Source organism: Natator depressus, chromosome 2, assembly GCF_965152275.1.
Source record: "Natator depressus isolate rNatDep1 chromosome 2, rNatDep2.hap1, whole genome shotgun sequence".
Classification (NCBI taxonomy): domain Eukaryota; kingdom Metazoa; phylum Chordata; order Testudines; family Cheloniidae; genus Natator; species Natator depressus.
The window spans coordinates 94,894,908-94,911,189 of NC_134235.1; the positions used below are offsets into that span (position 1 = coordinate 94,894,908).

Here is a 16,282-nt window from a genome sequence, read left to right on the forward strand (position 1 = left end):
CAAATATAACCAGAATCTACCTGCATTTTACAATAGGAGTAATTGAATAAAGAAACACAAATAGCTTAATAAATTCAAAATTATATATTAAAAAGGAGATCCAATTCTATTACATCCATGTTGTACTGTACCTGGATTTGAGTGAAATTTTTCTTAGACTGTGTGTTAGACATATTGATATCAGATGCCAATTAGACAAAAGAACGCTTGTCTGTGCAGAATTTAAAAGTTCAGAATGTAGACAGATCATTTGTCACCATGCTTGTAATCTTCCAGATAGGTCTTCCTTTGAGCTGAGGAATCTTGTATGGTTTTTATTTCTTGAACGTGCACGTGTGATTCTTTCCTCACAATAGTGAAGAGCTTTTCAATTTCTGTACCTCTACAGAGAAAATATATTTTTTTTATATCAACCAAATACAACTGGCTTTTGAGTTAGCTAGATAACTCATCACTCTTTTCTCTGCCTTATTGGATCCACATGGAAAACTTCGGAAAATAATATTTTTAAATTGATATAACAGCTTTCTTTTTGCTCCTCCTAAATGCATAATAAATTCCTTATGTTTAAAATTAATGAATTTGGCTGTGAAAGACCTGGCTTTCTGTCTGTCTCTGTCAGATGAGGTGGGAGAGTTGACATTTTATGTGCCTATTCATTAATTGCTTTTTCAGAAAAATCTTTAAACAATAGATTCTGAAGGAAAGCAGTAATGTCTGCAGTTTCCAGTTCCTCGGGGAATCATAAAGTACATATATTATAACTGTGGTGATGACTTTCTACATAATCTACTTTATCCATTAGAGACTGTAGTCCTGACTCTCCACTGCCTTGCATTTTGTGCAGTCATTTACACTTATTCAAAGTGGGTGTAAAACACTACTAGGTCAGAATGGCAGCATTTCACAGCAGCTTCGCCAGGATAAATGACTATGCAATTTGCAAGGTAGTGGAGAATCAGGCCTTGATGATCTAAAGGACTTCTTTTCTCCTTTCAGGAAAATCACCCAGGATTTTGCTGATTTTCATCTGAGCCACTACTGTCCTGATAGAGAGCTAACCCAACGTTATCTGCATCATGGCAATGTCTATTATTATGTTATAAAGTTGCACAGTTTTATTATTATTGCCAGAATATAATTTCAAAAATAAGCAAAGACAGATCAGTTTTCAAAAGTGCTACGGTCTTTTGTGGTCTGGTCTGGAGGAAAAGTAGGACAGTTAAAAATGGAGACTCAAATCTCTGCTTCAGGTGTTTCTTAGAGGTTTGTTCATGCTTAACCTGCTCTTTGCTCATTTTGAAATAATTGTGTGTCAGTTCTCCCTGGGGGAATCATGAAAACACCATGTGTACCTAGGGAGAAGCAAAGCAGCCCTGTAATGGATCTCAGAAGCCCTTGCAATGGAGCTCTCAGCCACGCACTACATGGTGACACTCTTTCCACTCACTGATGTTCCTGAATGTATCTAGAATTTATTAGGAAAACCATGATGATATTAATGACATGATAGCAGTTTAAGGATACACAGACCTGCCTAACAGTCTAATCTCTTCAAGGTAACACTTTGCCTCTGTGGTTTTTGTAAAGCACTAGAACTCTACAAGTAATAAACACAGTTTCTGGAAGTGCCTCTTACAATGTTGTAATTATAACTTTTCCATTCTGATTTCCAACAGAAGAGCCTGAAACACTTGCACAGACATAAGAGCTGCTACGTTAACGTAACTGTCACGGCAATATCAATAGGGACTTCTCTTGTACACATTTTGAAGTTAAGGTTCTAACTTTAAACTGAAAAATCCATGGGAAAAAACAGTTACTCACCTTCTCGTAACAGTTGTTCTTCAAGACGTGTTGCTCATATCCATTCCAATTAGCGTGTGTGCACACCACATGCACAGTTGTCAGAAAGTTTTTCCCCTAGCAGCACCCGTCAGGTGGGCTATGGAGCCCCCTGGAGTGGCATCTCCATGGCGGTGAAAATAGGTCCCTGCCGACCCGCTGCCTCCTCAGTTTCTTCTTGCTGGCTACTCCGACAGAGGGGAAGGTGAGTGGGTTTGGATGGACATGAGCAACACATCTCAAAGAATGACAGTTACAAGAAGGTGAGTATCTGTTTTTCCTTCTTCGAGTGCTTGCTCATATCGATTCCAATTAGGTGACTCCCAAGCCTTACCTAGGCAGTGGGCTCAGAGTTATGGAATCACAGACTGGAGTACTGCTCTGCCGAATCGTCTCTGGTGTGCTGGGTAATCGCATAGTGAGCGGTGAAAATGTTCATTGAGGACTACGTTGCTGCCCTGCAGATCTCTTGAATCAGCACCTGGTCCTCAGACCTTGTGGAATCTGCCATGAGTGCTGGGGTTGGCACACTGGCCAATTCGTAGCTGGTGCGGATGCAGGAGGTGATCCACAATGAGGTCCTCTGCGATGAGTCCGGAAGACCTTTCATACGGTCTGCCGACGCCACGAACAACTGGTTCGATTTTCAGAACAGCTTCGTGCACTCGTTGTAAAGGTGAGCACCCATCGAATGTCCAGTAAGTGGAGTCTTTGTTCCTGGCTACTCGCATTAGGTTTAGGTTAAAAAACAGGCAGGAAAATGTCCGGTTGGAGTGAAATTGGGACGCAACCTTTAGAAGGAAAGCAGGGTGAGGTCTAAGCTGCACCTTGTCCTTAAAGAAAACTGTGTAGGGAGGGACGGAGGTGAGAGCCTTAAGTTCTGAGGCCCTCCTTGCTGGAGTAATGGTGACTAGAAAGACAATCTTCCATGATAGGTACAGAAGCAAACATGTCCCCAGTGGTTCAAATAGGGGCCACATCAGTTTGGAAAGAACCAGATTGAAGTCCCACGCAGGCATCGGCTGCTGAATCTACAGCATCCAGTGAGGCCTGTAACGAGGTGTGTGCCACTGCCTTGCCCACTTCAACAATAACCCCAAGCTCCTCCATGAACTCCGTGGGTACTAGGTCCCTGAATTTGAGCATGGAGTTCCAGGAATTGAAGTTGTACCTGCTCAGGATTGCCTGCTGGTAGGCAATCCTGAGTTGTAAAACCTGAGTTGTGGTTGAATAGACCCTGCATCCGGAAAGGTCCAGTCGCTTAGACTCCTTTGATTTGGGGGTTAGACTGTGCTGCCCCGCCTCTCTCATTCGTTCTGTGGGGCCGAAGATGACGGTGTTGGCTCATGAACCTTCGGTGGCAGGTGCTCCTCTGTAGGATGCACCCCAATGGCAGCTTCCAGGGCAGCAGACTTTGGTGTAGGGGGTCAGTCCCTGTCCTGTTTCCAGTGCTGCTTCTGTGGCACCGGAGAATGAGACTGGTACCTTGCAGTCTCCACCGGCTTTGGTGCCGGGGAGCGACGGTGCCGAGGATCTCTGTGCCCAGAGTCCTGCCTTGGCACCGCTTCTTTTACAGAGGCCAGAGTGCTCCACACAGAAGAACTCGGTGCCAGATCCTGCCATGCCGAGGTGGGCTGAGGTTTCAGATCTGCCTCCATGAGGAGCTGTTTTAAACTAAAGTCCCGCTCCTTCTTAGTTCTGGGACGGAACCCTTTGCAAATCTTGCACCAGTCTGTCTGGTGTGCCTCCCACAGGCACTTGAGGCAAGAATCGTGGGGGTCGCCTGTTGGCATGGGCTTGTGGCAAGACTTGCAGGGCTTAAATCCTTGGGATTGAGGCATGCCCCGAATCCCAAGGGAAACAGGAAAGTTGGGGTGGGAAAGAACCCCACCTTCCACTCCTATATACTAACAAAATAACTATAAGTAAGGCTATGATTTTGTCATGAACATTTTTAGCAAAAGTCACGGACAGGTCACGGGCAATTAACAAAAATTCACAGGAGCCGTGACCTGTCCCTGACTTTTACTAAAAATGTCTATGACAAAACAGGGAGGGAGGAGGGTCCAGCACCCTGCACTCCTGTGTCTGGGAGCTGCCACCCCTGCCCTGTTGCTGGGAGAGACCCTCACCTGTGGCGCTTAGGGAGCTGCGGGGGATCCGCTACCGCTTGCTGTGGCTAGGGAGCTGTGGGGGCTAGGGAACTGCCAGGGGATTCCCCCCGACTGTCCACGGCCCCAGCAGCTGGGGAACTGCTGGGGGATTCCCCCACACCGCTGGTGGTAGCAGCTCCAGGCCACCACGGGAGGTGGGGGAACCCTGCAGTTCCCAGCAGCTGCGGGCGAAGTCACAGAGGTCTGCGGAAGTGTCAGATTCCGTGACTTCCGCGACCTCCATGACCAAATCGCAGCCTTAACTATAAGCTATAAACTATGAAAACGTTATACACTGAACTACAGAAGAACTTGCGAAAGCAAGCCGCAATTCCAACAACTGTCACGGGCAGCAAGAAGGGACTGAGGCAGCGCTGGGGTCGGCAAGGTCATACATTGAGTGCCATGGAGGCGCCACTCCAGAGGGCTCTACAGCTGACCCAGTGGGTGCTGCTAGGGGGAAAACTTTCCAATGACTGTGCATGTGGCGCGCACACACCTAACTGGAATCGATATGAGCAAGCACCTGAAGAAGAATTAAGATTTACTCTTGCTATTCGACACCTAACCATTATGATATACCAGGTTATCTCAGCATAGCAGATGTAAAAATTCACATACCCCTTTTTTAAGTGAGGAGTTGTATTCCTTCCTTTTTCATGTTTTAAACTCATCTATAAATTATGATCCACAACCAAGATTTATTTTAATAAAAAAAACTTTATTTAGATGGGCTCAAACCAACCACTAATATTTTCCAGTAATAGTTTCAACACATAATTTAATAAAATTATTAATTTCCCATACCCTTTCCTTCCCCCCTCCCCATGTTCTCATTCTCCTTTTGCATTTCCCAGATGCAGTATCACCACAATTTCCCATTGGGAATACAGTATATGCAGTCTCAACCATATTCTATGTTATTTCTTTGGCGTTAGGTGATCATTTTTCCCAAAGACGTAGTAAATTTTTTCTGTGACACGATGCCTCCACAAATCTCAGCAATAGAGGTCTTTCCTTTAAATTCCAGTCTTCCATGGAGTAAGCAATCCACCTTCAATATGAGAACTCACCAACAGTCATTATCTATTGAGAAGTCTCACTAGATTCTCTAGACATTTTAAGTGATAGGCTTTTAGCTGGTTTCCTTCTGGCTGTGAAAGAGCTAAAAAGGGAAAAAAAAAACAAAACAAAACAAGACTTCAGAGCTTTTCTGTTACCTTTCAATATTTCACGTACTAGGACTTCAAAGGTTACATCAAACCCACAGATTCAAGAGCCTCTTGCTAATGCACACATTTTATAATCTGCACAACAAATTGGCAGTCGCGTTCCCCTCAAATATTTTACAGTAATATCCTGTACTGGCATTTCATATTGCTGTCTTTGTTTCTACACAAAAGACATTACAAAACATTTACTAATACAATACCCTTGGAAATTTCCAATCAACTGGGGCAAGGAAGGCAAACGAGCCTTTCCTCAGGCTCCAACCAGTGTATGCCTGGCAGTTGCCTCAGCATGAATGAGACTGTGCTTCTACTACAACTTCTCCAGAGCACAGGGTAGAGTGGGGAAGGACAAGGCTAAAACAAGGCTACTAAGGCACTTCAGAAGTCGAGCCACCTACACTCTGAAAGGATTTCTGTGGTGCCCCAACCAGTACATTCCCACTCGCTCCCCTAGTTGGAAGCCTGGTCAGCCTTGTAAAATCATGAAAGCTTCCCAGGCCAGCCTAGTAGATATATTTTCCTGAGGTAAGATTTCCTGGCAACCGTGTATAATTGCAATGGGTTATAATTAAAATTTAACTAATCTGTGAAAATAAGTAGTACAATCTAGGACTAATAGGTGCTATGGTAATAAAAATAATCAACTTTATAATGCACCATCCTTGAATTAGTTACCTGCTAATGTGAAAAATTCAGTAATTCAAGGAGTTATTAGAATAATGAGGTATTATAATATCGCTAGCAACAGATGCTGTTTTTATATAGCTCTATGGACGTACAATGTATAATGATTTTGCCAGGCAAACAAGACTTTCCAATCACAAGTACTTTTAACCTATTGAACCAATAGGCTGGAACAGTACAAACAGAACACACCACACAAATGAGTGGAAAGAAAACCACTGTACATTATACAGAACTTAAAATGTATTTTCTAACAGAGGATGGTCATCAGATATGCTGGCAAAAATCCATCTAATCAGGGCTAGTCTACTCCAAAATAAAACAAAACAAAAAATAGTCTAAATTTAGGAGCCATTTGCTGGCCACTCTGTCTTGTAAACAAATATGGCAATTTAGCCCCAATTGTGCAATGATGTGTGCATGTACTGAGGAGCATGTACAGACTGACTGAACTCACTAGGAGTGCTCAGGTGCTTAAAGATAAGCATGCACATAAGTCTTTGCAGGAGCAGGGCCCCAATGAGACTGAGCAGAACAAACAAGCCCACATATTAGCTACTGTAGCTACAACCCCACTCTACAGTCCTGCTCAGAGAAATGTCCAATTAGACATGCTTTTGATCTTTTTTGGACAGCTTGCAAGAACAGTTATCTATTATGTAAAAGCTGTCCAAATTATAGCTAACTGCAACTTCTTAGAACAGTCAACATGCTTTTAAAAAGCCATTCAAAGTCAAAGTAAAAACCAGCCAATTTACAGAGCAGTACTGTCAGGATAGAACAGTATTCTGGTCTTCCCTGTGCAGCAGAATTCAGGAAGGTTAAGTGAGGTCAGTTCTAACTGGGCAGTGGTTGTCATCACCAAAATATAAGGTTTTAGCACAGAGAAAGTCTGTGGCTACAAAATCGTTTTGCTGCCATCACAATCAAACGTATCTCACAGACTAATCCTTAGCAATTACCACTCACAAATCTTATTTACAATTTGTCACCAGAAGCTTATTTTATTATTATTTTGGAAAAAGATGCCGAACAGCAAAGTACATGGTGAATTTAAAAGGATCATCAACAGAACCCAAAATTTTAGAAAAAAATTACAGCACAACAAAATGCTTCCTTTTTGTTGTACTGCAGAGCAATATAGTGTATTAATGATTTCTTTTCACAGAAAAATTACAGAATTGGCGGTTACTCCTTTGAGATGGAAACTAAATTCTCCAATAACTTACTTTTCTTCACTAAAGAATAAGCCTCATCTACTCTTCTCTTTATTGATGGATTCTTCAAAGTCACTTTTGCCTGTAGCACAAAGAAGAATAATCCAATAACTACATTTATTACCACATGCGGATGCTTTTAAAATCAGGCTGTCTTCAAACCACAGATATTTCTGGCAGCAAGCCAACAGAATATAGCATTCAAGAATTTAATAGTGCAACAAGTGATTATACCATCTTGTACACGGCATTTGTGAAAAATAAACAGGAGAGCAATGAATTGCAGCAATGATGGAACCCATTTCCCAAGCCATGGCTTGGTGTGTCAGCAAGTACTGCTTGGAATATTAAATTGGCAAACACAAGTGACATTCTTGCAAACTTCATGGTAAAAAGCACAGTACAAAAAGGCATATATTGTGCGACTTCTAAAGCAATAAAAATGTCATATTGTAATCAGCATATATAAGAAGCTACATGATAACTTACAACAACATGGTTATGTTACTTAGGTTCATGTGAAAAATAAGTTGACTCTCCTTTGTATATCTCCTCTTAAAGGAAAACTAGTGACTTAGTTTTAATTACAAATAATTTTAAAGGAAGTGAATCTTCCAGTGAGTAGGTTTTTGATTTATTTATTAAGGCCCCAATCCTGCAACTTGTTCTTTGGAAGTGGATCCCTGCATCTGCTTCATTCATTCCAATGGGATCTGCCAAGGCATGGGTGTCTGCCCAGGCTTAACAAGTTGCAGAATCGAGGCCTAATTTTATAACTGGACATAAAGGATACATTTTACAGGACATCTAACTTGTAGTAGATCAACATTATAGCAAAAATATTATAAGGATATAACTGTTATTACTGCAGGTTAAGTGCTTTGATTTTTTTTTTTTTAAATTGGAAGCGTTTTCAAATACTGACCTTCTGATAATTGTGAAGCAAAGACCAAAGTGCAGCTGCTCCTATTCTCTGAGCAGTGACGTTGTCACTTTCTAAACAGGCAGATAGCACTGCAATAGCTTTATCTAATGAAGAAAACAAAGGCATACACAAAGACTAGCAAAACACGTTAGGACAGATTTCCACCTATGAAATGTTCTTATTCTGGCAATTTGTCTCTATTTCTATGATGAATATGCTATGGCACAACAAGTGCAAAGTTCATATAATCAGATAGTTTAATATGAATAAGTACCTAGCATACCTGTAAGCACTATAAAATAATGTTAATAAATATAAGCAGCAAAATATAGTCTATACTAAAAATTAAGATTAAGCCATAAAAGAATGGACATTTTAAATTATAGCCACTACAATGCGCATAGCTGACTGTTGCACATAAATATTGAACCACATAAGAGATACTACATATTAAGCTGTTTTAAGAACACCTGATAGGCATATATACAATATTATATATACAGTACCAGTATCATTACCAGTACAATGGGGTAGAATTAAGACATTCTGCCAATTTTTACAGTGGTTGCCACCTGCTTGATATCACTACTCTCACATTTTTTGCCTTATCCTTCTCAGATTCTCTCATCTCCAAAGTTTACCTCTGGGCTTTCAGTAGAATGAAAGTCATCTGGTCTATTTGTTCAGCACATCTGACTGCTCACTCCACAATACAAATGCATTGGGTAGACTATGGAGTTGAGTAATGATTATTTATCAAAGACACTCAACAAAGATCTGGAAAAATTTGAGAACAGCTTCAGTTGGAACCTACTGGGAACTTCATTGCAGAAGAGTGGAGCATCCTTTCTAAGTAGTCTTGGCCTCTACAAACTACCAAAGAGAACTCTATCTCCCTGCAGTAAGCATTTATGCTATATTCATCCCTATAGTATAGGAGTGGATCAGTATATCTGGAGAAAAGTGGCATGACTTGACATAAGAGGCACAGATTTCTGCGGGGTATAGGGAATATGCACAGTCTAAGTTTTGTCCAACTGAAAGATAGCACTTATAACTAACTCATAAGATTCTTTTTTAAAATTGTATTTCTAAGCCAGATTATGTAAAAGCTAAGTGTTTGATGCACAGGGCTCCTCCTCACTTCCTTTTAAAAAAGGCATGGTCTCCCATTTAAGTGCCTAGTCAAAACCTTCCCATTCAAGTTATATTATTGTAATTTCAAAATAGCAAGATCTCAGAATAAAGGGAATGTACTTACTTTATAGGAACTGAAATTCTTTCAGATGCGTGGTCTCTGTGGCCATTCACTATGGATGCACATGCACTCTGTGCAATTGGGACCAGAAATTATTGAAAAGCAGTGTCTGTTGTTCCACGCGTTCACCATTCAACTCCTCATGCTTTCAAATGAGGGCATGAGAGGTGGCACAGACCGTCGCCCTCTCTCCAGTTCCTACTCTACCATGAATCATCTGAGCTGAGCAGAGGGAAAGGAGGATGGGTCATGAATACCTACAAGGACCACTCATCATGAAGAACTCCAGTTACTATAAGGTAACTGTCTCAGCTGGTGCCTATGGGTATTCACTATGGGTGACTCCCAAGCAATGCTTATTGACAAGGTAGGTGCAAGGAAGTGTTCTGCACCTACCTTGAATCCCCAAGGTGGGATTCAGAGCTGGATCTAATACTGCTATTCCAACGGCAGCACCTGACATAGAGGAGCATACCAGGGAAAAAAGTGTTTGAGAAAAGTGTGCACTGATGCCCAGGTTGCCGCATTGCAAATTACATCAATTGTTTCATTTTTTAATATTGCCATGGAGGTAGTTTGGGATCTTGTAGAATGAGCTATTATTCACCAAGGGGGGGCTGAATATTAGCTGCCTTGTAACAAGCAAGAATACAAATGAAAACTCACTTTGAAAGTCTTTGGATGGAGATTGTGGATCATTTAGATCTGTCCGTAACTGAGATAAAAAGTCCAGAAGACTTTATAAATGGTTTGGTTCTGTCCAAATGAAAGGCTAACATCCTTCTAATGTCCCAGGTATGGAGGGCAGTTTTCTCTCTAATCTCCTGTAGCTTTGGGGGTGGGTGGGGAGGAAACACAGGAAGGTGGATAACTTGGTTAATGTGAAAACTGGAGGATATTCTAGGTATGAACTTGGGATGTGGGTGTAATGATACCTTACGCTTGAAGAAAACAGTAAAGCATGGTAGTGGTGGTGAGGGATCAGCCATTAATGCTCTCAGTCCCCCAACTCTGTGAACAGAAGTAATGGCCCCTGAGAATGCCATTTTCATAGATAAGTGCAGCAGAGAACACTTAGCTAGAAGCTCAAAAGAAGGTTTCATAAGACTATTAAGGACCAAGTTCAAATCCCGTACAGGAATAGGTTCTTTGATTTGTGGAATAAGGGTAACCAACCCTTTGATGAATCCTACTATTATGGGTTGAAAAAGACTGAGAATTCCTGCACAGGAGAATGAAAGGCTGTAATAGCCACCAAATGAACTCTGACAGAACTCATGGAAAGACCTGATTTCTTTAAATCCAACACAATCAGGAGCAGTGGAGTGGGAAGAATAAACTGGTGAACATTGTTGCTTGGTACACCAATGGTGAAATTTCTTCCATTTTTGAAGGTAAGTATTTCTAGAAGAGATCTTTCTTCTATTAAATAGGACCTGTTGTACCTCTGTCGAACATGGAACCTCCCTGAGAACCATTGAGGAACCAAGCTCTGAGTTGGATGATGGTCACGTCAGGACAGAGTGTCAGACCAGAATCCCAAGACAGCAGATGAGCAAGGCCGAACTGGAAATGAGATGAATCAGGTAAGAGTATTAGACCTGCCTCAGCCAAGTTGGTGTAACCAGAATGATGATGATTTGTTTGATCTTGTTCAGTACTCTCAGAGGATACACCAGGTCCAAAATAGCTTCATTCATGAGAGTGCCACTTGTGAGGTAGCAGTCAACAGGAGAACGTCCAAGAGCTTTGTGTGTAAATTCCTGGTACTGCCTTTCGTCATCTGGAGAACAGCGGGAGACCAGCATCACTATCTCACCCAGAGAATATGAAGAAGCTGTTGGTGGATTCAGTGATATGGGCTTCTCTGGCTATACCTGTTCCTCTGGATGCTCTAGAGGGGTATGAGATGCTGGCAGACCAGGTGCCAACCTAAGTTCCCTCTAAGTTGTTAGGCTGCGCAGCTGCCTATTAAGCCCTACACAGGGGCTCAGAGTTGCGGCAGGAAGAGGTGCCTCTCCCCCAGCATGGACCTGCAGTGGCAGGGAGAAGCCTGCATTCCTTATGAGCTCCGGTATACCCATTCCAGGGCATGGAGTCACACCTGGACCCAAAGGAAAAGGAAGAAGCAGCTCTCTTCTTCCAGGACTGCTGAGCTGATTTTGTCTGACTTCTTATGAGGGTGTATCTCCTTACCCTCTTTGTGATTCTGATTCATGGAGTCTCTGAACCTGCTAAGGGTTGTGCTGGTGCCAGGCCGGAGGCACCAGACGGTGAGGCAGAATGCAGAAGGGTCCCGGATCCAGTCAAGGTCTCATGGAGAGCTCCATCAGGTGCTGTCAAAGTCTAAACTCCCAAGACTGCCTAGTGCAAGAGGAGAAGGAACAGCAGATCTCACACTTTGATGGGGTGTGTGATTCCCCCAGCCAGTACAGGCAGCTCTTGTGGGGGTTGCTTACTGGGAAGACCAGTGGTGAGACAAAGCAAGGACCATGGGCATTAGTGTCCCAAGCACTGGAGGAATAACTGGGGGTGGGGTGGAGGGGGAACAAATTCCCTTGCTTCCTGCTAAAACTACTAACAAATTAAATGCTAAAACTTTTAAAATAATTAAACTATTTACAGTATTCACAGGTTAGAACTTAGAGCAAACTAAAGACTATAGACTTTAGGTTTCTGTCCCAGACCAGGAGTGGTAGAAAAAGAAATGGAGAGAGAGGCAGGTCGACCTGTGCCAGCCCTTATGCCCTCAACCGAAAGCACGAGGTGAAGGGCACAGGCATGAACCATTGGACATGGCTATTGAAGGATTTCTGGTCCCGGGGTGCATGGAGCACCTGTGCACCCAGAGCGGATACCCCTTGGGACCAGCACTCTAAGAACCAATAAAAATAATTTTAGCTGTCTGGTATATTTCCTATAGTCTTCTTGAACATATTTCTTCCAGTTTTTGCTGTCTATAATTTCCCAAAATTTTGTTAGAAGATTGAGCATTCACTTAATAAAAAATGCTTTTGTAAACAATATATTGGATTTTCTGTCAGCACCCCAAATTACAATAAAATACAGTAGTGCAAAATCTAGACGACAGTTTAGATATCATTTGGATATATACCATTCGCAAGTATCTTGGGCTTGTTAGTTGGACTAAAGCAGATGTTGTGCAGAATAAGAAGGACTATATGGTGACTACTCTTGTGTTTGTATTTGCTCATCTCCACCAGCTGGTCTAAACCACCATTTAGCTTCATAATCATCTGCTGTCCATCTTCTCCAAAGGATATATTCAGTAGCAGCTTTAGCCAGTGGCTAGCCAGTGTACTAAGGCTTTTATTTCCTCCTTTTGGCAATGACAGAGACAAAAAGTTCTGTAAGAAGTTACTCTGTCAGAAAAGAGAAAATGCACAGCGTTATTTCATTGCTAAGTAATATTCCTTTCACACACACCCTCCATGTAGCTAGTGTACTGGTCTACCTGTCCCATGTTCCCATTGTTAGTTTCCTACGCCCATATTATTCAAAACATGTTTTCAGCAATATTTCGCGATACCAAAAAAAAAAAAAAAAAAGTGTTTCAAAAGCAAGTGCTTCTTGTAGTGTCAATGACCACTGGCGTTTTTCTTGGTGATCTGTCAAATTAAACAGTTTTAATAGTTACGCTGTCCCATTCTCAGTTCGTTGGCTCACATGACCCTCTCAATCTGTAGACACATCAAAAAAATCAAAAAACAGTATGTACATTTTACTTACATTTCAGGAAAGCTGTTAGATTGGCATTTAAAAAAATAAAGTGTGGTGAAAAAGCAAGAACTTCTTGGCCATTACAGGAAAGTGCATCATCTACTCTAATGTTCTAGAAACAAAGGGTAACAAAGAGTTTGCCCACTCCTCCCACTGCCAGTAACCATCCTCTGTTGACCTTCTTTTCTGTGCAGCTGCCATGAAACCTCCATCCTCCTAAACACAGCTTCCTTGGTGCTGGAGATGCCCCAGAGAGTCTTTGATTTGCTTGACCTGGCATTGGTCATGGTATCAAAAAATTCTACTTCCACTTTAAGGCGCTCTAGAGCAGATGGAAGCCTACTCTATCATTGCATGGGAGAGAGGGTCTGGCTTGTTGGTCTCCACCCTAAGGAAGGTCTGTAACTAAGTGTGTCAATCCTTTCACATCTGAAGTTCTCTCACAAGGAAATGTAGTTCAATCCCAGTAAGACCTGCACGATCTGTGACAGAAGCACTCAGCTGGAGGGGAGGAGGGAGAAATCACTCAACTAGTAAACCCTTGTAGCCAAACCAAAGGATAAGCTATGGAGAGAAGACCACAGTCAAATCTTTTCACTAGACAGACAGATGCTCTAACAGTAAAAGAAAACAAATAAAATGAAAGGATTGAGAGAGATCTTCCAACAGGAAAACTTTCCCAAAAAAAGAAACACTGATACATAAGTAGTTTCAATATAATTCATGTCTAAAAATACTGAGCTGAATACACGATTATGCTAATTATTTTATTTTCAAACACATAATAAGCTTCAAGTGCAGTAATGTACATTGACAGCACATGGAGAAAAGAGAGATGAAGACGACAGCAATTTAATCAAAAAGGAGCACCAGTAATAATATAATCTTAATTTGGAAAGGACTCTATAAAGACATTAAATAAAATACAACCAGGTAATACCAAACATGTTTTATTACCAGCTTTTGGAGCATCAATGCCAAAGACTATTTATATTTCAGTACCACCAGAAGCCCCAGTCAGCATCGGGGCCTTGCTGTGCTAGTCTCTGTACATAGTAAAACAAGGTCCTTGTCCCAAAGAGTTTATAATCTAATAAAATGAAAGCTAGCAAAATAAAGCAAAATTCAAAAGAATGAAATGAGAACTTTTCAGCATACACCTGAAATAAGGGAAAAGAAAAAAACCCCTTAAACCTAACTAAACGAGAATTCCGACAGTGTAGAAGTATTTGATTTAGGTGCTATCCTCTCTAAAAGTGTATTTTTGTTTTTAATTATCACTGTGTCTCGAAGACAGATAAATCAAATGACAGTACCAAAACTTTATCTTCTTATTTACTCATGAACAGCTTCTTCTAATATATACTGAGTGCTATAAAATCTTACCTCACTCACCTTGTCTGTCTCATGTCCTGGGACCACAGTTACAACAAGAATGGAAGACTTTTAATTTTGCTGTTTAAAATGGAAACTCCATAACATGAAGAAGAAAGTCAAACTTAACAGTGACATCTACTTCCTGAGCAAATGCAAGAAATAAAACATCATCCCCAGAGGGATCACCATCTATAACCCTCTGACCACCACATACAACTCCAAATATTTTGAAGAGCTCGCTAGAAGGTCTGCAGAAAAACTGAGGAACCACCTCCAGCACCTCACACATTCCAGAAGGTACCACCTCAGACAAGAAATTACCACATGATCCAACACAATGGAAGAAAATATACAGGAATAACAGAGCAGGTGACACCTGTGGAGGAGAGGCACTATATGTGAAAGAAAGCACAGAGTTAAATATAGTAAAAATCTTAAATGAATCAAACAGTACCATAGAATCTTTATGGATAGAAATTTCATAGTTGAAAAATAAGAGTTAAGCAGTAGGAGTACAATACCGACCACCTGACCAGCATGGTGATGGTGATTTGTGAAATGCTCAGGGAGACTAGAGAGCCTATAAAAACAGAAAATCCAATAATAATGGGGGATTTCAACTACCCCTATTCCTGACTAGGAATATACCTCTTCAGAATGGGATGCAGAGATAAAATTTCTAGACACCATTAATGTCTGCATCTTGGAGCAACTAGTCCTGGAACCCACAAGAGGCAGGGGAATTTTTGATTTAGTCCTAAGTGGTGCACAGGATCTGGTCGAACAGGTGAATATAACTGAACCTCTCAGTAATAGCGACTATGATGTAATTAAACGTAGCATTCTTGTAGAGGAGAAAATACCAAAGAAATCCAGCACAGCAGCATTTAACTTCAAAAAGGGGAACTACCAAAAAAAAAAAAAAAAAAAAGGGAGGAAGCTAGTTAAACAGAAATTAAAAGGAACAGTCACAAGAGTGAAATGCCTGCAAGCAGCAGGGAAACTTTTTAAAACCACCATAAGAGAGGTTCGAACTATATGTATACCCCAAATAAAATAAAAAATACAGTAAAAGGACAATAAAAATGTCACTATGGCTAAACAACAGAGCAAAAGAAGTGGTTAGAGATACAAAGACATCCTAAAAACTGGAAGTCAAATCCTATTGAAGAAAGCAGAAAGGAGCATAAACTCTGGCAAGTCAAGTATAATAAGACAGGCCAAAAAAGAATTTGAAGAGCAACTAGCAAAAGACAAAAACTAACAGCAAAATGAAGTACATCAGAAACAGGAATCCTACCCAACAGTCAGAGCGGCCACTGGCCCACTGAGGTGCTAAATGAGCACTCAAGGAAGACAAGGCCTTTATGGAGAAGCTAAATGAATTTTTTGCATCAGTCTTCACGGCAGAGGATGTGAGGGAGATTCCCACACCAGAGCCATTCTTTTTAGGTGACAAATCTGATGAACTGTTCCAGACCGAGGTGTCAACAGAGGTAGTTTTGGAACAAACTGATAAATTGAACAGTAATAAGTCACCAGGACTAGATGGTATTCACTCAAGAGTTCTAACGGAACTGAGGTGCTAAATGAGCACTCAAGGAAGACAAGGCCTTTATGGAGAAGCTAAATGAATTTTTTGCATCAGTCTTCACGGCAGAGGATGTGAGGGAGATTCCCACACCAGAGCCATTCTTTTTAGGTGACAAATCTGATGAACTGTTCCAGACCGAGGTGTCAACAGAGGTAGTTTTGGAACAAACTGATAAATTGAACAGTAATAAGTCACCAGGACTAGATGGTATTCACTCAAGAGTTCTAACGGAACTCAGATATGAAGTTGCAGAACT

General features: G+C 41.3%; 1 protein-coding gene across 1 annotated transcript in view; it reads right to left on the reverse strand.

The window, feature by feature from the left end:
* Nucleotides 1-4,759: 4,759 nt before the first annotated feature.
* RTTN (rotatin) overlaps nucleotides 4,760-16,282 on the reverse strand; it is a 151,885-nt gene continuing 140,362 nt past the window's right edge. Inside the window, exons 46-49 of the mRNA XM_074944710.1 lie at nucleotides 12,430-12,697; nucleotides 8,057-8,160; nucleotides 7,144-7,213; nucleotides 4,760-5,163 (exon numbers count right to left, since the gene is read on the reverse strand). Of these exons, the coding sequence (XP_074800811.1) occupies nucleotides 5,081-5,163; nucleotides 7,144-7,213; nucleotides 8,057-8,160; nucleotides 12,430-12,697 (525 nt within the window). The 3' untranslated portion in view covers nucleotides 4,760-5,080. The remainder of the gene's footprint in view (nucleotides 5,164-7,143; nucleotides 7,214-8,056; nucleotides 8,161-12,429; nucleotides 12,698-16,282) is intronic.